At 37.8% G+C, this 23243-nt stretch overlaps 1 protein-coding gene across 2 annotated transcripts in view; it reads left to right on the top strand.

Moving 5' to 3' along the window:
• The window catches only part of BPNT2 (3'(2'), 5'-bisphosphate nucleotidase 2), a 33658-nt gene extending 19343 nt beyond the window's left edge, over positions 1–14315 (top strand). For both annotated transcript variants that reach the window (XM_032296142.1, XM_032296141.1), the window contains 2 exons: positions 6348–6509; positions 8488–14315. In XM_032296142.1, the coding sequence (XP_032152033.1) occupies positions 6348–6509; positions 8488–8759 (434 nt within the window). In that variant the 3' untranslated portion in view covers positions 8760–14315. The remainder of the gene's footprint in view (positions 1–6347; positions 6510–8487) is intronic.
• The last annotated feature ends 8928 nt before the right edge of the window (positions 14316–23243 follow it).

Raw genomic sequence — 23243 nt, 5'->3', positions numbered from 1 at the left:
TATATATATATATATATATATATATATATTTTTTTTTTTTTTTTCCAGGATAGGACACTTTTGTCTGCATTGAAAACCTGTTCAAGCAGACAGAACCCAGTAATTTTCTTAATGGCATCTGGGAACTAGTCTGCTGCTGCTCCTCCTGTTATATTGGCATTTTTTAAAGCCAGACCTCTTTCTAAAATTATCAAACCATCCTTTGCTGGTATTAAATAATCCAGCTTTAGTTTCTTCACCTTCTTTTTTTTTTAAGTTTTCATATGACTTCACTTTTTCTTGAATCATACTACAGTCTTTAGGCATATAGCAATTTTGTACCCAGATAATAGCTGCATTTTCAATATGAGATAAAATATTTCATAAAAGATGTTAAGATTTTTAGCCGGGCGCGGTGGCTCAAGCCTGTAATCCCAGCACTTTGGGAGGCCGAGGCGGGTGGATCACGAGGTCAAGAGATCGAGACCATCCCGGTCAACACGGTGAAACCCCGTCTCTGCTAAAAATACAAAAAATTAGCTGGTCATGGTGGCGCGTGCCTGTAATCCCAGCTACTCAGGAGGCTGAGGCAGGAGAATTGCCTGAACCCAGAAGGCGGAGGTTGCTGTGAGCCGAGATCGCGCCATTGCACTCCAACCTGGGTAACAAGAGCGAAACTCCGTCCCAAAAAAAAAAAAAAAGGTTTTTGCACCTGTTAGTGTAGCTTCAGCAATGGCTTCATGAATTTTTTTTTTTTTTTCATAATTTTTATGCTGTATTCATTTATCTTGAAACAGCAGACAATCACAGCTGTAGATCTCAATCTGTGGCATATATCAAGCAATTCACCTTACTCTTGTATTGTCATGACTTTTCTCTACTTGGGAGCACTTCTGGCATCACTAGTGGCTCTTCAAATGGGTTTCATGGTGTTATTCAAAGTTTGCATTAAATACTCTGAAATTGTACTCAACACTATGGAGAGTAAGTAAAAAACCACAAGAGATCACTTTTTACCATGGTAAGCACTTTACTGGAGAGACAAACTGCTCACATAGAGATGATTACATCACACAGGGTTTTAAGTGGGTACTCCTGACACTTGGGCTCACACAATAGCATTGGGAGGTAGTATAAAATTATTTAAGTAGTACGTTATGTACTGTAGTTAATTTTGTGCAGTTTATGATTTTACATTGGTTTACATTTCTCTTAACTGTAAATGGTGCTATGTATGTATGGTCTGTAAGTGCTTATGTGCTTAAGTTTTGATAAGTTTTAACTTTTTATAATTTGTGTATAGTTTATGGTAGTAAATGATAAAACAAGCTAATACCAACACCTGCTTTATGCATTCATGCCATACCTAGCTTTTTCTTAATTTAAAAAAAAAATATTTCTAGGCTGCATAGTTTGTCTATGAATTTTTTTCAAATTGTCACAAATCTCCAAAAAGCTTACCAAAATATTTATTGAAAAATATCTGGGTATAAGTGGAGCTACACAGTTCAAACCCATGTTGTTCAAGGGTCAAGTGTATATTCACTCACTGGAAATTTGTAGCTGTTAATAATAAATTATAATATCTGAAGTCAGTGTAGGAAAGTACCAACCACTTTTTATTTCCTACTGGGTTGTGTTTTTTTTTTTTTTTCCAGCATGTCTTGCAGGTAAAATAAAACACATTCTGTAGCTGCTGTTCTACCTTAACACTATTACTTCATCATCATCCATCATTTATATTTATTTAAACACCTACTGTATTTTTAAGTTAGCAATTCTTACATTACCTGTATTCTGGTAGTATGTACTGAGATATGCTGTAACATTTTTATTCTCTTACAAATACTGACCTCTAGAGATAAAACAGTGTAAATTCACTTCTTTACTGTTTTGGAATATTTATAAAAAGAATTTAGAGGATTTTTTTCTCTTCATTTTTTTATTATGAATAATTTCAAACAAACAAAATTATAATGAATACTTATATACCCCTTCATCCAGATTTAATAGTTGATAACAGTTTTACATATTTGCTTTCCTATTTTTTGGCCTATGTACCTTAAAGAAAATTATAAGGATCATAATATCTTACCCTTGTGCTTCAGTGTGCATCTCTAAAAAGTAAGGACATTTTCTACACAAGGACCATATAATAAAATTAACAATTATTTCCTAATGTCATGGAATATTTGCATTTCCCAGTTGCTCCTAAGGTGGATTTTACAGCTTATTACTTCAAACCAAGATCCAGTCAACCAACAAGCATTTATTTTGGTTGATAGGTTTTTAAGGTTTCATAATCTAGAACAATCCCCAGGCCCTTTATCCTTCCCATGACATTGACTTTGAGAAGTTTAAGTCATTTCTCCTTTAGAATATTCCGCCTTTTGGACTTGTCTGATTGTTTCCAGAGGGTGCCATTTAACTTGTTTATTTTTATATTGTTATAAAGTGCAGATTAGGTATCAATCTTGATTGGATTGAGGTGAAGCATTTTTGTCGTGAATACACTCTAGGTATGTTTCATGTACTTCCTACTGCATCATATTGCATAATACTTGTCTTGCCATTTAATGATGCTCAGATGATTAAAGCGCTCATGACCTTATCTCTTAATTATAAAGTTTTTATTTTTTTTACTAGCAGGTAATCTGGAGAGAGATTTTGACATCATTTCAGATCAGTTTTTATTAAACCTTTAATAATAGTTTTAAGATCTCTTGAAGATGTTATAAAATCAGATTTTCCAGTTCTGTTGTTTCTACATATACCATGAATTCTTCTATAGAGAACTTTCTCTATTAACTGGAATTAATTTGTTTATCCTGAAATGTTTCTTCTAGAAAAGCAGGATAAATTTTTAATTCTTTTTGTTTTTATTTATCAATTTTCAGAGTAAGGAGTTAGCTATATAGAACACTACCAGCAGGAGCATGTTTTTCCAGGGAGGAACAGGTTTTCTCTCTCTGTAAAATATTCTTATGATCTAATGAATTTTATATGTTTAGTGTGCTTTAAACAACTACTGTTATTTTTATGTTAAATTTGTTCTTTTTGTTGCTCACTTTCGCTGATGCCTTTATATATTATTTTTTCTTTACATACTCATGTAGTCTTTTTCTTTAGACATTGTCTCATTGTCTCTTGGTTCACTACTATAAGCAACAATGAAATTAGCATATTTTAGCCTTGACCATCATCCCATTTTAGTCAGTTTTATTCTTTTGATGTTTACTTTTCCACTCTCTTATTCAGCTTGTCAGAGTTAAATGGTGTCCTTTAACTTTTATCAGCCAACTATGAGATAACTACTTACACACATACCTTATTCTTTTACCTTATTCCTTCCCATCTTTGGATTCCTTAGAAATCCACAGTTAAATTTGTTCAGTGGTAACCAACAATGCATTTGCTAAGAGTTCCTCAGTCACCCCTTGGTTGGATAAAGCTTGTCTTCTAATAGATTACCTTAGAAGTGGTAACTCATGGTATGATCTTCCCTGAGTACATGCTACCAACTTTGTCTATAGTCTTGATAACTTGAAAGACTACGTGGCTGGTTATAGTCTTTGGTCCATCCTGTATTAGTTTCCTTGGGCTGTTGTAAGAAGTTACCACAAACCTGAAACAACAGAAAATTATTATTTTAAAGTTCTGGAGGCCAGAAGTCTGGTATCAAGGAGTCAGCAGGGCCATGCTTCTCTGCAGGGTTAGAGGAAGTTTTCTCATGCAGCTTCTGGTGGCTGTAGGCATTGTTGGCATTTCTTAGTCAGTAGATGCATCACTCCAGTCTCTGCCTCTGTCTTCACATGACAATCTCCTTTCTGTCTCCTCTGCTTATAAGGACACCAGTCATTAGATTTAGGGCCCACCTTACTCCACTATGACCTCAGCTGAGCTAATTACATTTGCAAATATCCTGTTTCCAAATGAGTTCACAATCTGAAGGTTCCAAGTGGACATGAAGTTTGGTAGGACACTATTCAACCCACTAAATTTTATCTTCAGTGATATAACTGTGATATCTTTTAGAATTGGCATTCTGGGCAGATTTTCCAGGTACTCAGTATGTCTCTTAGTATAGATATTTAGGTCCTCTCCTAATTTTAAAAATTTTTTTGGAGACAAAATCTCACTCTGTTGCCGATACTGGCGTGCAGTGGCATGATCATAGCTCACTTCAGCCTCGAATACCTGGGATCAAGTGATCCCCCCACCCTGGCCTCCTAGAGTGCTGGGATTTCAGGCTCAAGCCACTGAGCCCAGACTAAGATCCTCTTTTGTTTTTTAGGAACATTTTCTTGAATTGTAATTTTAAAGATTAGCTCTATCCTAATAGTTTTTCTTTTTTAGGGACTTCTTATATATGTGTGTTAACTCTTCTTTAGTTTTTTTAATCTATCACTTTCTTTGTAGTCCCCTTTATCTGCTTACTTGTTTCATTTTCCTTTTTGCTTTTCTCATTGCTTGCCATACTTTTGAACAAGTCTGTTGCCCTTTGTGTGCCCTGTGATTTAGTGCGAAGCCTGCAGTCATTATTTTTTTTTTTTTTCAGTTTCTTTTCTGTGTTAGGTGATCTCCCATTTCACAGCCTGTCATTGTTTGCTCATCTATTCTGAGTTGTTGATCTTTTGTTTCATGGCATTTATTCAATATATTGTTGCTTTTTATTTTTAGTCATGTTAGAATACTGGTTTATAGGTTTTCTCTGCATTGTGGAAATTCATGTAGTCTGAAATGTTTTCGTCTGTGTTTTCTTTTTATATTTTTCAGTGGGCATTGCAGTTTTACATTTCTTATTCATTCATATTTGGATCAGCTATTGTGGGATTAATGGAAGGGTGGTGGTGGAATCAGTTCGGGAGCTTTCATGTCTTCTAGTGTGGGAAAGGCTTTATCTTCATTATTAGTATGCTTTTTTGTTTTCAGAGTTCTCCTTTCTTGTTTGATCTGACCTTGTTTCAATAAAGCCCCTATCTTCTTCTCTTCTCTTCAGCTCTAGTTGCTGTCTTCCAAATCCCAAAAGATGCCTTACATCATCATCCCCTCCCTTGCTGCCACCAGGGTGTTCTCAAGACTACACTTTTGGTCCCATGTCTTCTCCAAGCTGCGCTTGGTGCTTTGTTGCCAAGTTTTAGGCCTATTTTCAGTACTTCTCATTTTAGACGGGACCTCTTCCTTCTGGGGAGAAATCCTGGCTGCTATTATCTGAGTCTTGCAGCCACTGGGAGTTCTCTGACCTCTTGGCACCTCTGTGAAGTTCCTGCTATAATCCCCACACTAGGGTTAGCTTCAGCACTTATCCTGCTAATCTTCAGTGTTTACTCCTTTACTTTCTCACACATTTTTGTTGATAGCTTTCTTCTGTCTCCTACTTACTATGTAGCTATAGAGCATGGGTATTTCTATTTGTTCTTCTTATTGCTGCATATAGTTTTCAGAAGGTGGTGTGAAAAGAGTCCAGGAGACTGCCATTATTCTTGGGGAACTCAGAAACCCAGACTCAGCTAATGTTTTTGATTTTTTTTTCTGCAGCCAGAAATAAGCTGGTGATGCAGCTGGTTTCATTACTAGCCATGGTGGACTATATCTTGCCCTGTAGTGAGTGACTGCTAAAACAACAATCTAATTGGGATAATTCTGAGTAAGTTTGTTCTCTTGTATAGTTTTATAGTCAGTGAAGAAAACTTCCAAACCAAGAAAATCATCTGAAGCCATCTCCAGCATCCCCTTCCCTTTAAAATTTCTATTCTATTTTGAAATCTAAGACTTCTTTAATACTCTGATAAGGCTGATATGTAAACCCAACTCACCTCTTTTAACTATTTTCTGTTTATAAAGTCACTTAGGAGTTTGAGCTAATATGCAGATAATTGAAACCATGAGTATATCAGAAATGGAGGCAGTATATGAGAAAATGAATTTTAAAATTAGAGTTAGGGAAGTTAGTTGTGCTTATGTTGCTCCCAGGAATCAGACTTTGAACTGGAGATTAGCTTCAGGATGTTTATTAGGGAGTGCTCTTGGGATCACATTTGTGAAAGGGAGGGAAGAAAGTGAGATAGACGCAGGGAGAAGTAGAGTTGCAGTGTCATCCCAGTGGAGCATGGAATCCTTAAGCTAGATATTTAATAGTCACTTTTGTTGGCTGTGCAAGATTACATGATCTTTTTCAGTTTCATCTTAATACATGTCTATTTTAATGTAAAAATACATATATATAACTTTTGTACTCTGAAAAACAATACAAATAATTTTTTAGAAGAGAGTATTTTGTCAGTCACATGGTACTTTGGGTTCTGAAGAATATAACCTTTAGTTTTAAAGCTTCAGTGGCATTTATGGATATTGTATTTGCTTTTCAGCTTGGGCAATGGTAGATGGTGGTTCAAATGTGAAAGCCCGCTCTTCCTACAATGAGAAGACCCCAAGGATCGTTGTGTCTCGTTCCCATTCAGGGATGGTCAAACAGGTCGCTCTTCAGACTTTTGGAAACCAGACTACAATTATCCCAGCTGGTGGTGCTGGTATGTTCTTCCTGTGTGATCCCTGGAGCGTGTTCCTGGCATTGTCAAGGCTGTGTCAGGAGACTAATTTGCTTGTCCATGCTTGGGAAGAAAGTGAAGAGGAATGGTGTACTTTGAAGGCAGGCTTGGGCTCCTGTTTGGTAACCTCAAGGGTGGGATTTTAGTCACTGTTCCATTCTTACTAGAAGGAAGCAGTCCTACAACAGTGATCTCTCTTCTTGAATATACAAAAGCATATTCCCATTAGATCTACCACTAGTTGCTTTTTATGCAGTCTGATTTCAAAGTGATTATCTTATTTAACTGTGGGAATATCAGGGAGAGGAAGAAAGATCAAGCACTTCAGATGCTTCATATGAGAGAAAGATGCCAGGAGTCATCATAAGTATTATTAGAAAGGCTAATCCCTGGGTCACTTTAACACCCCTGAACTCTTTAACCTGCATGCCTGGGATGAGCAAGAGAGGCTGGTACCCATCCAGCTCACTGTGTATTCTGTACTATTGTATTACCCAATTAAAGATCAGCGGTCAGCTTAGTTTTTCTGAAAAGAAACAGATAATATTTCAAGCCTCATGAGCCATATACAGTCTCTGTTGCATACTATTATTTGATTTTCTTTAATGAACTTTTAAACATATATATATATTTTTTTTTTTTTTTTTTTTTGAGACGGAGTTTCACTCTTGTTACCCAGGCTGGAGTGCAATGGCGTGATCTCGGCTCACCGCAACCACCGCCTCCTGGGTTCAGGCAATTCTCCTGCCTCAGCCTCCTGAGTAGCTGGGATTATAGGCACGCGCCACCATGCCCAGGTGATTTTTTGTAGTTTTAGTAGAGACGGGGTTTCACCATGTTGACCAGGATGGTCTGGATCTCTTGACCTCGTGATCCACCCGCCTCGGCCTCCCAAAGTGCTGGGATTACAGGCGTGAGCCACCGCGCCCGGCCTAAACATATTTTTTAAAAATTCTCATCTTAAGATCCCTATAAGAACAGGCCATGACCTGGATTTGGCTTGAGGGGCTATTTGTCACATCCTGCTATGACTGTGGTCTAACACATCAGAAATGTTTTAATTCGGGTTAATAGCAAATTATGGTCAGAAAACAAATGTTTTGGAAAACCTTCTCAGCACACATAAAGGGAGAAGTAATACTTCTTAAATTTTTTTTCTGGGACAGGATCTCATTCTGTCTCTCAGGCTGGAGTACAGTGGTGTGATCTCTGCTCACTGCAACCTCTTCCTCTCAGGCTGAAGCGATTTTCATGCCCCAGCCTCCTGAGTAGCTGGGACTACAGGCATGCACCACCATGCCTGGCTAATTTTTTGTATCTTTAGTAGAGATGGGGTTTTACCCCGTTGCCCATGCTGATCTCAAATTCCTGAGCTCAGGCAGTCTGCCTGCCTTGGCCTCCCAAAGTGCTAGGATTACAGGTGTAAGCCACCACACTTGGCCAAGATTTTTTAGCTTTTAAGCCTAATAGTTTTAATTATCTGTTTTATAAATCTGCCTTCTTTAATATGGCTTCATTATTTTCTTAGAGGCTGTTAGGTTGATCAGGAAAATTAATGTCCAGAATACCCAGTAGAAATGAGATGACTAGAATCTAGACCCAGTTTCTTCTGCATTTATTACTTTATTTTAAAAATTCTGCCTCATTACAAAAAGGCCTTAGAGTGGTAGTGTTACTGTTAGTTCTCTTCTTTCACATCAGGCCTACTTAAATGTTTAAGTAAAGCTCATTTTTGAAATGAAATATATGCTTATAACTCATTTTTGTTCTGAGTTTAATGTTTATACTGTTACTTTAAAGTGTTTTAAATTTGAAGTAATTTTAAACTTAAGCAGTTGCAGAGACGGCAGCAGGCTTCCGCACACCCCGTCCTTTTATTTTAACAGTTTACTTAGTCAAAAAAGTATGCCTTCTTAAAAATTTTTTGAACAATAACCTAAGTTCTTTGTTTATCTTTTAGGTTATAAAGTTTTAGCACTTTTGGATGTCCCTGATAAGAGTCAAGAAAAAGCTGATTTGTATATCCATGTGACATACATCAAAAAGTGGGATATATGTGCTGGTAATGCCATCTTAAAAGCCCTTGGGGGGCATATGACTACTCTGAGTGGCGAAGAAATCAGTTATACCGGTTCAGACGGCATTGAAGGGGGACTCCTTGCTAGCATCAGAATGAACCACCAGGCCCTGGTCAGAAAACTCCCAGATCTAGAAAAGACAGGACATAAGTAAGCATAACTGATTACAGGGTGCAGTTCTTCACAGCTGAGATGGTTAGCCTGAAATGCTGGAAGCTTCAAAAGATTGATGGAGACTATGCATGGTTAAGGCCATCCCAAACTTTTTAAAGTATTTATGAAGCATCAGAGACTTATTTTCCCTGTAATAGGATGCAAGATCAGGGAAAATGTGTTGCTTTGTGTCTCAAGTATTGTCTTTATTTTTGAGACTATTTTCATACAGTTGTCATACACAAGGCGCATATATATATATTTGTGAATTAAAATCTGTAGTTGAGTCTACATTGTTACGAGTCACCATTTTCACACAACGTGAATCTTCACTGTTAGTACTTAATATATAGAATTTGGTTGAAGGAAAGATTGATTTTTGTGTAGATGTTTAATATAACTTTACGATTATATCTCATTGATAGTAGTCATTGGGGATTTTTACCTCTAATTTGGATGGAAAGCACAAGAAGCCACACACTCAATATGCAACAAATGTTGTATTTATGTTTACTGAATATTTCTATGGATTAAAATAGAAAAAGTTTAATTTTTTCTTTGAAATTTTAATAACAGGTTCACCAGCTGATAGAACATAGAGACACATGATGGTTTGCATTGTAATAATTTCTGTGTGTGTGTGCGTGTTGTTTTGTTTTTATAAAGTAAAGTGTGTTTGTACCAGGAGTTCAACATTTCCACCATCTTGCTGTCGATTTTCATTTTCCCTATGGAAGATGCATGGTTGCATTCTTTTCCTTCTGACCAACATTTAGTCTTAACTTTGTAAGGTTTGGTTTAAGGTTTCAGGGTTAGCACTACAATTTTGGTTCATTTTCTCATTAAGGATAAAATATGCTGTAAAGCACCATAAGAATAAAAATGATTCTATTACAGTTGAAGTTACTTGACATTACATGAATTGAACTGGCTTTCATTATTTTCAGACACTTTGTTTTAGCATTTTTTTAAAAATTTGCCAGGTTTGTATATAGAAGATTATCTCATTATCAAGAATGAATATGGTTGCTTTTACCGTGGTTGCTTTTACTATTAATAAATGTATCTAGCCTAACCAAACTCTGAAAGTGTAGTAACTTTTGAGATTCTCTTAATTTCCCTTCAGATTAAAATAATGAAGGTTGAAGGTACTTTTTGATGAAATTTTTTCTATTCAGTCTGGTTAGAAAAAAAAGTTGTGACGTAATCATTGTGTCACCAAACTAGAAACTTGATTTGTGAATTATCTTTCATTGGGATGTGTGGTTTCTCTCAGTGTGGTATCTGGAAACTTCATGTAAACTATCCATGCCATTATTTCATATGACTCCAGTGCCCTTGAATCCCATAGCATACTGATAAGGAGAGGGATTTCACATGGTTTCTTTCTTTTTTAAATTTTTTAACCATAAACCAGCTTTCCCTTTATTTTCCTATCTTGGAGGTAAAATTGACCAAAGAATGTACCTTCTAGCCTGGTGGAATGTGCATACTTTAGGTTTGTATGTTACATTGTCCAAAGCCCTTTACTTTCTTATTAGTAAACTGAATCTAACATGATAGAAATATTTTCACCCAATCTCTTACAACTGGTCAAATTCGATAAGGTGGTGGGCCTCATTAGTAGGACTTTTTAGTGAAAATTCATTCAAAGTTTTGGTAGTTGGAACACTTGATATTTAAATAGGACTTGAGAATTTTGAAAAGAGTATCAGAGACCTCATCTTTTCTACTTTGCAGTAAGATGAAGAAACTTTCTTTTTCAGGAGAGACGGCAAAGGTACATGCTGTTGCCAGAGTCCTGTGCTGTAAGCATGTGTTATAGTATGTCAAAGTTAGGGAAATGGGACTGGGAAGTAAAAAATGGAATTTAATTTCAATGTTATGAGGGGACTCTATGATTTAGTGGGAAGCAAACTAGTTCATATTAACAGGAATGATTATTTTATTATTTTTTGAGATGGTGTTTCCCTCTTTTTGCTTAAGCTGGAGTGCAATGGCATGATCTCAGCTCACCTCAGCCTCTGCCTCCCAAGTTCTCTCCTGCCTCAGCCTCCCGAGTAGCTGGGATTACAGGCATGCACCACCAGGCCCAGCTAATTTTTTTGTATTGTTAGTAGAGACGGGGTTTCTCCATGTTGGTCAGGCTGGTCTCGAATGCCTGACCTCAGGTGATCTGCCCACCTCAGCCTCCCAAAGTGATGATTTTACTTTTAATTTTTTTAATCTGCATGTAGATAATGCCTTTGTGAAGGTTATGTGTTGTGTGCAAAACTTAACAATATTGGCTGAGAGTTAAATACATTCTTTTATAGTATGTTGAGTATAGTCCAGTTATGATTTTTAAGTACTTTTATTAAAAGTTCATTTTTAACATTATTTGTTCCTAAAAGCCAATATACTTTACAGAATTAGGAACAGTATATTTATTTCTACAAGATGTTATTGTGCCAGAGCATACTAGTAAAACACCTACATGAATGAGTCATGTAATATCTTCCAGAATTACATTAAAATTATTTCTAAAAAGTAGCAAAGTAATTAACTACATTTTACTTTTAATACCTACACCTTACCAACTCCTGGTCTTGTCTTTACTGTTGCCCTTATTTTGAGGCAGTTTTTCCTTAAAACATGCACCACAATACTAGAAGCAGTGACATCAGTGATCTCAGTACCTGTCAGCTGTCCTGCTCCTCTTCATCTCCACCTGTGACCATTTCCCTTGCCCATTTATGTTCTCCTTTATCTCTGCTTCTCTTTCTTAGCCACGAGACTCCCCCTACAACTCTCACTCCCAATTTTTTTTAGATATACATTTTTCTGGATATTGGCTGCTCAAATCTGAAGCTCTGGTAAAGTTCCTAGTGCGAGAGAGAAGTCCTGGTGGACGCCTAGTTAACTGTTACATTGCAAAGACTCCTCAGAAAGTAAAGGAAAATTACCTTCAAAACCACAAACCTTTATGTTGTCAAGCCTAATATGAGTGTTCTGTATTTCTTCCTACCCATTGCTCAAGAATGTACATGCAGAAAAAATTACAAGAGAGTTGGGTACTTAGGCATGCTTGAGGAAACTTGCTTTTACTGTTTTCTTACTTGTATCCCCATTTCAGGTGAATTTACAGTGGTCCTACAAGATGGTCATGTTTGTTTTGGTATGTGCTATACCAATTTTAGTGTTTTTTTCTTGATTTTAAATCAGTATTCAGTGGATTGTTATACTATATAATGAAGTAACAAAAACATTTTGGTTTGTATGTTTAAAGTAACAGTTGTGCAAATTCTTCCTGTTAGGTTCTCCCTTTAAGTATTTTGTGAACTGTCAGAAGGAGACGCGTGGTGGCTAGGAAGAGGGTCAGAAAGAAGCTAGAGGGAGCTCAGGGGAAGGGTAACAGGGAGGGTGCAAAGCAAACATTTACCCTGGTCACCCCGGGGTCAGGATCTCTGCTCTTGTCTCATATTGAATTCAAAAAATGGATTTCACTTCAGCTTTGAAGGTGACAGCCATCTCTGATAGCTGAGCATAAGTAAAGAAAGGTGGAATGCCAATGCAAAACGGAAACCAGCTTTCCTCTCTTAGATCGCACTTTGAAGATGGACTTCTGGAGACAATCTGACAGGTTAAAACAGGGACCGTTGGAATTATTCTAGCTGTAGCTACCTATTGGCTATGTGTTGATTGATCCTAGAAAAGAAATAATTTTTCATCTTAGATCTTGATTGAATTTAAGATGTATTTATATGCCTACAAAAAGTCTGTCTTGTAACTATTGTATAAAATAAACCTAATCTGTGGTTTCATTTTTAATCTAAAAAAAGTTGTGCCTTATCAATAGGGCATTGTATGGGCAAACAATCTTTTTAGTAGATGGGGAAAATAGGAACTTTTTGCCATTAAAACTTAAGTTCTTTTGATGTTTTTAATATAGTTGGGGGAAATTCATTAAAATTAAATTGAAATAAAATTATTTTTGCATAACCTAGCATTTACAACTGAAGTATGTTTTTTATAAGAACTGGCATCTTGATGTATATAGGTCTGAAATAATATTTCACCTTTTGATTTTTAATATTAGACCAGGTTAGATCACACTTTTAGAAATCTTAAATAAATTATTTCAGTGTGCTGTTATATCTGTTCCCTTAGTCCTCTACAGTCATTTTGATTTAAAAAGTAGCTATTTATGATATAGCATATCAATAATCTATTAATGTTAAAAAAAATACTGTGTACGACATTACAAACCAGAACTGTTCCTACGGGAAGAGGATTCTAATTGATTGGCAGTTCTGAGAGGGCAAGAAGAATCGAACTTTGTACTTCAAAAGGAGGTTTTGGTTTTACGATGTACTGCTTATGTAAACTGTTTACTTTTTATTTCATCAAAGCCTGGCAGGTATATGCATTCCAATTTACCATTGGCAAAGATTTAGTTCTATTTTTAAGGTTGGATGTTGAGTTAATTTTGTGGGAAAATGAGATTTGTAAGTAGTTTTCCTTCTAGCTAAGATAACATAAGCCAAACTTTCAGAAGTCAAGAATGATGAATAATATTAAAACAACTTGTTATGTATTGTGTTTGTAAGGGTTTCCTTAAAAAGTATCATAACTAACAATGTGTGTAAATTGAAAAAGCATAAACTGTGATATCTGATTAGTAATATGTTCCCTTACAATTCATTTTGAGGTGTATGTTATACCCATAGTAAATTTTTATTCAGGAATGACTTGCTTGTTCTATATTTTTTTTAAATAGGAAATAAGACATAGTGAGTTATTACATCAATTGACCGGATTAACCATATTTCATCCCCCTCATCACTGAAATTATTTCCTGTAGCCAACTTTCTTATTCTTGTGTTAGGAGGGCACATTTATGAACTAATTTCCATGTGCCCTCTTGTCCACTACTGGCAGTAGTCAAAGCTAGCTGTTTCAGTTTCACAGAAGAGACAGCACTCTGCCATGATGACAGGGCACTGCTAGGGCTGGCTTTTCTGGTTTTCCCCTTTTTGGCATTGTGGACTTCAGCAACTATAAGTGTGTATGCACAAGGGCTTGAGTTTATGCTAAAACTAGGAAATGGAGTTTTCAGCCTATGTTCCTGCCTCTTCATACTTTTATTTTTTGTCATCTTGCCTTATACTGGGCTAACAATGAGATAATTAAAATAAAAATACCTTTGAATATTCCTTTCCCTTTCATATATTTAAAGCTATGGAGGAACTAGACCATTAGCTGTTGCTGTCACATGCTTTCACAGCAGTTTACTTAGCATGTTATGACCTTTTTCACCCACACTACCAAATTTAAAAGGGTCCCGACATCACCCTCTGCAAGTAAGTAAACTCTCCTCCCTCCATGGGTTGTAGAGCAGTTTTTACCTCCAAGCAGCACCTCTATATGTACTCTCATTAATTGTACATTTCCTGAGAGGGATTGCATCTTGGTGATTTTTGTATTTCCTCCTCAACCCCAGCACCTAGCCCAGTTTTGCACAAATTAAGTACTTAATGTGTGTTGAACTAAATTGAATAAAGGATTATTAGTATTAGCATGTTTCATGCCTTGGTTGTATAAACTGGTTGTTCTGTTACCTTTGCAAATATTTATGGTTATCACCCCCCACATACTAAATTGTTTTTAAAAGTTTGCCTTTCCTTCAGATACTACCCCAGGCAATTTGCTGTAGATAATGTGATTGCTTCCAATGACATAATTATCCCAAACTCTTGGCCCTTGGATATACTTTGCCAAACGAAATTTGAATTCTCTGAATAAATTGGTCATGTCTAAAAGAGATGGTGTGCTGCATCTCCTTTCCCCCCCGCCTTTTTTCATTATGGTAAAACACAGATAAAAATACCATTTTAACCGTTTTTAAGTGTACAATTCAGTGGCATTCAGTGCATTTACACTGTTGTGCAACCATCTAAAACCGTTTCCATATTCTGTTCATCATTTCTAAACAAACTATACTCATTAAATAGTAACTCTTCATTTTCGAGCATCCCTGCCAGCCACTGCTAATATCTCCGCCCCCACCACTGAGCCAACCCCTAACAGCTCTTCAGCTTTCTGTCTCTGTTAGTTCATCTGATTTTGAACTCTTAAGTCATCTGTTTGAGAACAGATGTACGTGACATACATATGATAAAACTATAACTGGAATCCTGAGATTTTTTAAAAGTAAGATGGGGGATAGAAAAAGAACAAAAGAAGAAAGGAAAAGATTGTTGAAAGGTGGTAATTTTATTGAACACCAAGATTTTGGTTTAGGCCTGGTTGTTTGCCACGCAGAAAGCCAATCACTGAGACAATGAGTATTATCAAGGAAGAAGGGCTTTATTTGGGTGATGGTAGGGAGATGAGACTCCCCCCACAATTCCTAATTAAAGTTAGGTGTTTATATAGCAGAGGGGCAAGGAAAAGGAGTTGGTTAACAGGCAGCAGGTGGTCAAATGAACGGTCTGGCATCTTACTGTCTGGATGGATGATTGGGTAAGATTAAGTTCTTTGATACTAATACTATCTCAGAGGCCTAAAGGAACTCAAATAAGACAAATGTAAGTTTTAAGCTTTAAGCCCAGGAGGGTCAATTTCTATGTTGATTGAAAAAAATCTCATTAACATCAGTTCTATGGGTTAATTGGGCCAGTTTAATACAAAAAGTACAATGAAAAGGCTACACAAGGCTTTTGTTTAAGTTTTGTTAAGTGTTACACATCATCTAGCCTCTTTAAAATTTTTCAAATTTTAGTTTGGTTTCTTCTGAGGATCAGTAAAGCAAGCTTTGCTAGGTGCAGTGGCTCACACCTGTAATCACAGCCCTTTGGGAGGCTGAGGCGGTCAGATCATGAGCCAGGACTTCAAGAACAGCATGGTGAACCCATGTCTCTACTAAAAATACAAAAATTAGCTGGGTGTGGTGGCAGGCACCTGTAACCGCAGCTACTTGGGAGGTTGAGGCAGGAGAATCACTTGAACCTGGGAGGCAGAGGTTTCAGTGAGCTGAGACCATGCCACTGCACTCCAGCCTGGGCTACAGAGCAATACTCTGTCTCAAATAAATAATTAAATAATAATAAAAAAGCAATCTTCAAACTAGCCAGACATTTCCTTCCATCACTGGCAAACTGTTTCTCTCTTGAAATCCTTTGAGAGCAACTTCTTATTACCTACAACGTATCTTAATTTCTTCAACTATGGTTCTTAAGTATAAATTGACATTCTTTGCAATGTTGCATGACTGAAATTTTGCACGTTAAATTTCCTAAGGACTTCTTGAAAAAATATTTATTGACTCTGTAAGTTAGTACTTCCCCCTTGATAAAGCTGCATGTAAAGATGTCAGGGTGGGGGAGACTGTGGGCTTGCTCTGAACCCTGGGCAGCTCTGCCCCAGCCTTGAACGTCTAGGTGGACGGTGTTCTGGAGTTCACTATCACTCCTTCCATATACTTCCACGCATACTCTCTAGGCGACAAATGCATATAGAGGCAGAAAATACCTGAATATTACAAGAAATTCATGACTTCTTGATGCTCTTTAGAGACCTAATGATTTTTTGCTGTCTAGGAGTCCATTGGAGCATTGGGTTTGTATTTTTAAAATATTATAATCACAATTCTTATTATTTCTGAGATGGAGTCTCCTTCTATTGCCCAGGCTGGAGTGCAGTGGTGCAATCTCAGCTCACTGCAATTTCCACCTCCTGGGTTCAAGCAATTCTCCTGCCTCAGCCTCCCGAGTAGCTGGGACAACAGGCAGGCACAGCCACATTCAGCTAGTTTTTGGGTTTTTTTTTTGTATTTTTAGTAGAGACAGGGTTTCGCCATATTGGCCAGGCAGGTCTTGAACTCCTGACCTCCTGATCCTCCTGCCCTGGCCTCCCAAAGTGTTGGGATTACAGGCATGAGCCACTGCACCGAGCCGCATTTATTATTTTAAGTACACTCATGAAAGGGCAGTAGGTGAGTGGTATACTTTACTTAGCTTGTTTTTAGTTATTCTTTCTTTTTATAACCATTGGTGAGATAGGGGAAACAAACTCCTGACATCTCCTTCAAATTCATGCCACCTACCCAGAAAATACCAAATGTTTCTATGGTTGCTAGTGAGCTTCTTTCACAGTATATTTTAATTTCATGGAATGTTACAGACCACGTTTGTGGCTCTCCTTTGGTGATTCTATTGGCATTCCTGTCATATATCCTGACATGAGATAAGATTTTTCTGTTCTTTGAAAGCTAACATTATAAGCTAGCATCATTTGCTATGGCCCTATGCTCCTACCAAAGTAGGAGAGCCTAGCCTCTTGAGCTGGGACACCTTTATGGATTACATAAAAACAGATGGTACCTAGAAGAGTCAAGATCACAGAAGGTAAGCTGGTAAAATGAGAGCAAAAGAGTAAAGTGGATATTTAATAATTACTTGAGGAAGATAAGTGTAATGTGTGCACATAAAACAGTGGGGAATTGGATTATGTCCATGTGAGAATGGTTAGATAATTTATATAATATTCTTACATGTCTTATGTCAGCTTTACTTACAGCCCATGGAGGGGAGTCAAATATTCCCATTTTAGAGATGGTCTTCCTTACTAGCCAATAGTGACTTTGCAAACTGCCTAGTGGGTTGCCTGTCTGGCTGTCTAGCTTGAACTTTGCTGTGGTGATTAATCCTTTCTGGGGAATATTTTTCCCCCTTTGATTTCATTACCTTGTTTTCTTCTCATTTTCATCCTACCTCTTTGACTTTTGTTTCTTACTGTGTCCTCTGCTGCAATTCACTCTTCAATGTTTGTGTTTTCAAAAGTTCCGTATTTGGGTCTCCATTCATCATATTCAGCATATTCTCCCAGAGCAATTTTCAAATATCACCTATGTGCTGATGACCCCAGATTTCTATATCCCTGCTTTAAATTTATCCTACGCTTTAGACCCATATTTTCAAATGCATATCTTTGACTATCCTGCATGCTCCTGAAATTCAGCATGTTCAAATCTAAAGTAATTATGTTGCAATATACAACCTCTGGTAATCTCCTTAGCTAAAGACATTAGTGTCCAAAAAGCCTCCCAAACTAGAAAACTTAAAGATAGATATGTTCATCACCTTTCTCTAATTGTCTGCCTGTAGTTTTACCCCATCTCCTGAAACTTTTATCCACCAGTGCCTCTTGAATTTCTTTTTCCATTTGCCATTGAACAATTTTAGATTCTATCATTAAATTGGTTTAGAAGATTTAAAAATATATTGATGGGGTAGAACTGAAAGTAATTTTTTTCCAAGTAAGTTTTTTCCTAATTTTTTTTGTTTTTTTGAGACAAGGTTTCGCTTTGTTGCCCAGGCTGGAATGCTGCAGTGCAATCTCAGCTCAATGCAACCTCTGCCTCCCAGGTTCAAGCAATTCTTCTGCCTCAGCCTCTTGAGTAGCTGGGATCACAGGTAGGCCCCACCATGCCTGGCTAATTTTTGTATTTTCAGTAGAGACAGGGTTTCACTATGTTGGCCAGGCTGGTCTTGAACTCCTGACCTCAGATGATCTATCTGCCTCCCAAAGTGCTGGGATTACAAGTGTGAACCACTGCACCCAGTGTCTTAATTTTAAACAATGCATGCTCAAAAAGAAAATGAGTGAAATACAAATAAGTACAATGCAAAAAGTGAAAACCACCTTAATCCTGCTATCCAAAGAAAGCTGTGATTCACATTTTAATGTGTTTTTTGTCTATATTTTCCTATGAAAATACAAATTGTATTGCAAATTTCAACAATAATAGAAATACATATTTTTTCTCTGATTTTTAAACTTAGCAATATATCTTTGATTTTTTATGTCATTAGATATTAATTACAGCCTAAGTTGTTACAGTTACTTTCAACTGTACAGATGTGTATGAGTTAATGTATCCTCTTTTGTACATTTAGGTTATTTCCCATTTTAGTTATTACAAACAGCATTATAATCACCTCTGGAATTACTTCCTTAAACTAATTCTATACCAAATATTACACACATTTAAAGGATTGAAGCAGTGGATACATTCTTATTAAATCAGTAATATGTGTTTACTGTAGAAAAATTATAGATGAGCCAAAATTGCAGAATTCCACACAAACACTACAAAGTGGCTGCCAGTTTTATAAGTCCCTAAGACCACTCTCAGCTTCAATTTATTAGAAAGATTTCCAAAACTCAGTAAAATTATTATATGGTAATTGTTTATGAAAGCAAAAGGATACAGATTAAGATCAACAATGGGAAAAGAATCATAGGGCAGAGTCCATAAGAGTTCCAGGTATAAGCTTTCCAACTGCCTCTCCAAGTGGAGTCATGCAGACAGTACTTACTTCTGTTGTCAACCATATGTGGCAACATGCATGAAGTATTGCCACCTTGGGCGTGTAACTGCCAAACAGGTTCATTTTGCCCACTCCCCAGATAAAGCCAACTTATCAAGACAGGGGAATTGCAATAGAGAAAGAGTTTAATACATATGGAGCCTGTTAAGGCTAAGTGGAAGATTAGACCTTTATTATTACTTAAATCAGCCTCCTTGAAAATTCAGACGCTAGGGTTTTTCAAGAATAGTTTGATGGGCAAAGGGTTAAGGAATGGGTGCTGCTGATTGGTTGGGGATGCAATCACAGGGGTGTGAAAAACGGTCTTCGTGCATTGAGTCTGCTTCTGGATGGGAACCACCAGAGGAGTTACTGGTCTGGGTGGGGCCATCAGGTCATCATAAATGCAAAAGCCTGAAAAGACAGCTCAAAAGGCCAATCTTAGAGTCTACAATAGTGATGTTATTTATAGGAGAAATTAGAGAGTTGGAAATCTTGGGATCTCCAGAATAACAGCTGGTAATCATTTACTCCTCTCTGTCACAGAATTCAAGCCTCCCTCCTCTTTCTAACCTGGTGGCCTTTTATTAGTTTTACAAAGGCAGTTCCATTTTTGGAAAGGGCTATTCTTTAAACTACAAACTAAATTTCTCTGAAAGTTAGCTTGGCCCATGCCCAGGAATGACCATGGGCAGTTTGGAGTTTAAAGGCAAGATGGAGTTGGTTAGATCAGATCTCTTTCACTGTCATAATTTTTTCACTGTTATAATTTTTGCAAAGGTTGTTTCAGGAGGCTCACCCAAGCCCTGGTGTCCAGGGTTTTTATTGGGATGGGTTATATAAAGATGACTGATAGGCCACATTACTCACTTTAGTCTCCAGCTCTTTAAGAGGTCAGATTGATACCATGTGAACCAAAACTCTTGCCACAAATCATGTTGTTGGCCTGGACTATCTAGTGTGGCTCACAGCTCCCATGTAAACAAATACTGTCCTATCATGCAGGATATTTCAAGGATTAGAGGTTACCTCCTAGAAGTTAGTCAAAAGCCAAATATTCCTGGTCAAGTTTAATCCTTTACTGCATACTGGTGTATGTCCTTCTAACCTAGATTTCCTTGTATGTGTATATACATACTGATACAGGATCTTTGCTCCACAGTTCATCAAAATCCAGAATCTTGTCTTATGACCAGGAAAAACTAGGCACATGGAAACATTGAAGGGTGAGGAGGGTGGAATGTATTAAGCAAAAGAAAAGCTCTCAGTAAAGAGACAGGTTCTCAAGCAGGTTTCCCCATGACAATTGAATACCAGGACTACCACACACAAGCTTAAGAGGCCAAGCTTCTTCCCTGCATAAGGTGTGAATTCCTGGTTGCTCTACCCCATTCCCCTAGTGCCTGTGGGCCTCCAGTCTGCTGCGGGCATGCCCAGGCAAGCCCCCTGGGCTGGTTCCTTTTTCTGCACAGAACATCTGATGTAAACACTTGTGGGGCAGGTCAGAGATTCTCCAGGGAACCCTTCCCTGTCTGCCTAGGCCTTTGTCTGCCTCTTGCCTCTATCAATATGTTTTCCATCATATTTATATTGTATTCTGTTTACTTAGTCTTTCTGTGTCTAGAAATACTCAACTGAATTTTTAAAATAATTGTCAAATACCATTCTATTATATAAATGTGATGTGGTTTGGCTCTGTCCTCACCCAAATCTCATCTTTAACTTTTATTCCCATAATTCTCACAAGTTATAAGAGGGATCTAGGGGGAGATAATTGAATCATGGGGGCAATTTCCCCAATACTGTTCTCATGGTAGTGAATAAGTCTCATGAAATCTGATAGTTTTATAAGGGGGAACCCCTTTTGCTTAGTTCTCATTTTCTGTTTTGTCTGCCACCGTGTAAGATGTGCTTTTTGCTTTCTGCCATGATTGTGAGGCCTCCTCAGCCATGTGGAACCTTTAAACCTTTTTTTCTTTATAAATTACCCAGTCTTGGGTATGTCTTTATCTGCAGTGTGAGAATAGACTAATATAGTAAATTCGTATCCATGGAATGGGGTGCTATTGTAAACATACCTGAAAATGTGGAAGCAACTTTGGAACTAGGTAACAGGCAGAGGTTGGGAGAGTTTGGAGGCCTCAGAAGAAAACAGAAAACTATAGGAAAGTTTGGAACTTCCTAGAGACTTGTTGAATGGCTTTGACCAAAATGCTGCTAATGATATAGACCATAAGGTCCAGGCTGAGGTCATCTCATATGGAGATGAGGAACTTGTTGGGAACTGGAGTAAAGGTGACTCTTGCTGTGTTTTAGCAAAGAGACTGGTGGCATTTTGTCCCTGCCCTAGAGATTTATGGAACTTTGAACTTAGGGTACCTGGTGGAAGAAATTTCTAAGCAGGAAAGCATTCATGATGTGACTTGGGTGCTGTTAAAGACATTCAGTTTTAAAAGGGAAACAGAGCATAAAAGTTCAGAAGATTTGTAGCCTGATGATGTGATAGAAAAAATAATTTCTGAGGAGAAATTCAAGACAGCTGCAGACATTTGCATAAGTAAGAGGAGTCAACTGTTAATCACCAAGACAATAGGGAAAATGTCTCCAGGTCATGTCAGAGACCTTTGTAGCAGCCTCTCCTATCACAGGTCAAGAAGCCTAGGAGGAAAAAATGGTTTTATGGTTCAGGCTCAGGATCCCCATGCTCTTTGCAATCTAGGGACTTGGTGCCCTGCCTCCCAGAGGTTCTAGCCATGTCAAAAAGGTGCCAAGGTACAGCTCAGGTTATGGATTCAGAGGGTGCAAGACCCGAGCCTTGGGAACTTCCACGTGGTGTTGAGCCTGCTGGTGCTCAACAGGAATTGAGGTCTAGGAATCTGCCTAGATTTCAGAGGATGTATGAAAATGCCTGGATATCCAGGGAGAAGTTTGCTGCAGGGGCAGGGCCCTTGTGGAGAACCTCTGCTAGAGCAGTGCAGAAGGGAAACGTGAGGCTGAAGCCGCCACAAAGAATCCCCACTGGGGCACTGCCTAGTGGAGCTATGAGAAAAGGGCCACTGTCCTCCAGACCCTGGAAAGGTAGAACCACCAACAGCTTTCATTGGGTGCCTGGAAAAGTTGCAGACACTCAATGCCAGCCTGTAAAATCAGCTGAGAGGGAGGCTGTACCCTGCAAAACCACAGAAGCAGAGCTGCCCAAGACCATGGGAACCCACCTCTTGCATCAGTGTTACTTGAATGTGAGACATGAAGTTAAAGGAGATTATGTCGGAGCTTTAAAATTTGACTGCCTTGCTGGATTTCAGACTCACATGGGGCCTGTAGCTGTTTTGTTTTTGTTGATTTCTCTTATTTGGAACGGCTGTATTTACCCAATTTCTGTACTCCCATTGTATCTAGGAAGTAACTAACATGCTTTTGATTTTACAGGCTCATAGGCAGAAGGGACTTGCCTTCAATCAGATGAGATGTTGGACCTGCAGACTTTGAGTTAATGCTGAAATGAGTTAAGACTTTGGGGGACTGCTGGGAAGGCATGATTAATTGTGAAATATGAGGACATGAGACCAGGCATGGTGTCTCATGCCTGTAATCCCAGCAGTTTGGCAGGCCAAGGCAGGCAGATCACCTGAGGTCAGGAGTTTGAGATCATCCTGGTCAACATGGTGAAACCCTGTCTTTACTGAAAATACAAAAAATTAGCCTATATTCCCAGCTATTTGGGAGGCTGAGGCAGGAGAATCACTTGGATCCAGTAGGCGGAGGTTGCAGTGAGCTGAGATTGTGCCTTTGCACTACAACCTGAGCAACAGAGTAAGGCCCTCTCTCAAAAAAAATTTCTTTTTCTAACTATGAACATTATTTTCCTAACTCTTTGCATATGTACTCCCTTTGATTTCAAGAAGTCAGCATCTTGAGCAATGAAAAATTATTTCAACAAAATTTCAATTTTGTTTAAGAGGTACATATCCTCCAGAACAATGGTCCTTAACCTTTTTGGTGTGAGGGACCAGTGTCATGAAAAACAATTTTTCCACAGACTAAGGCAGGAAGGGGATGGTTTTGGGATGATTCAAATGCATTACGTTTATTGTGCACTTTATTTCTGTTATTATTGCATTGTAATATATAAT

The sequence above is a fragment of the Sapajus apella genome, unplaced genomic scaffold, assembly GCF_009761245.1.
Source record: "Sapajus apella isolate SASKATOON/1434 unplaced genomic scaffold, GSC_monkey_1.0 scaffold35, whole genome shotgun sequence".
Lineage (NCBI taxonomy): Eukaryota > Metazoa > Chordata > Mammalia > Primates > Cebidae > Sapajus > Sapajus apella.
The sequence above is the reverse complement of the archived record's forward strand: the minus strand, read 5'-3'. Positions and strand labels throughout refer to the sequence as shown.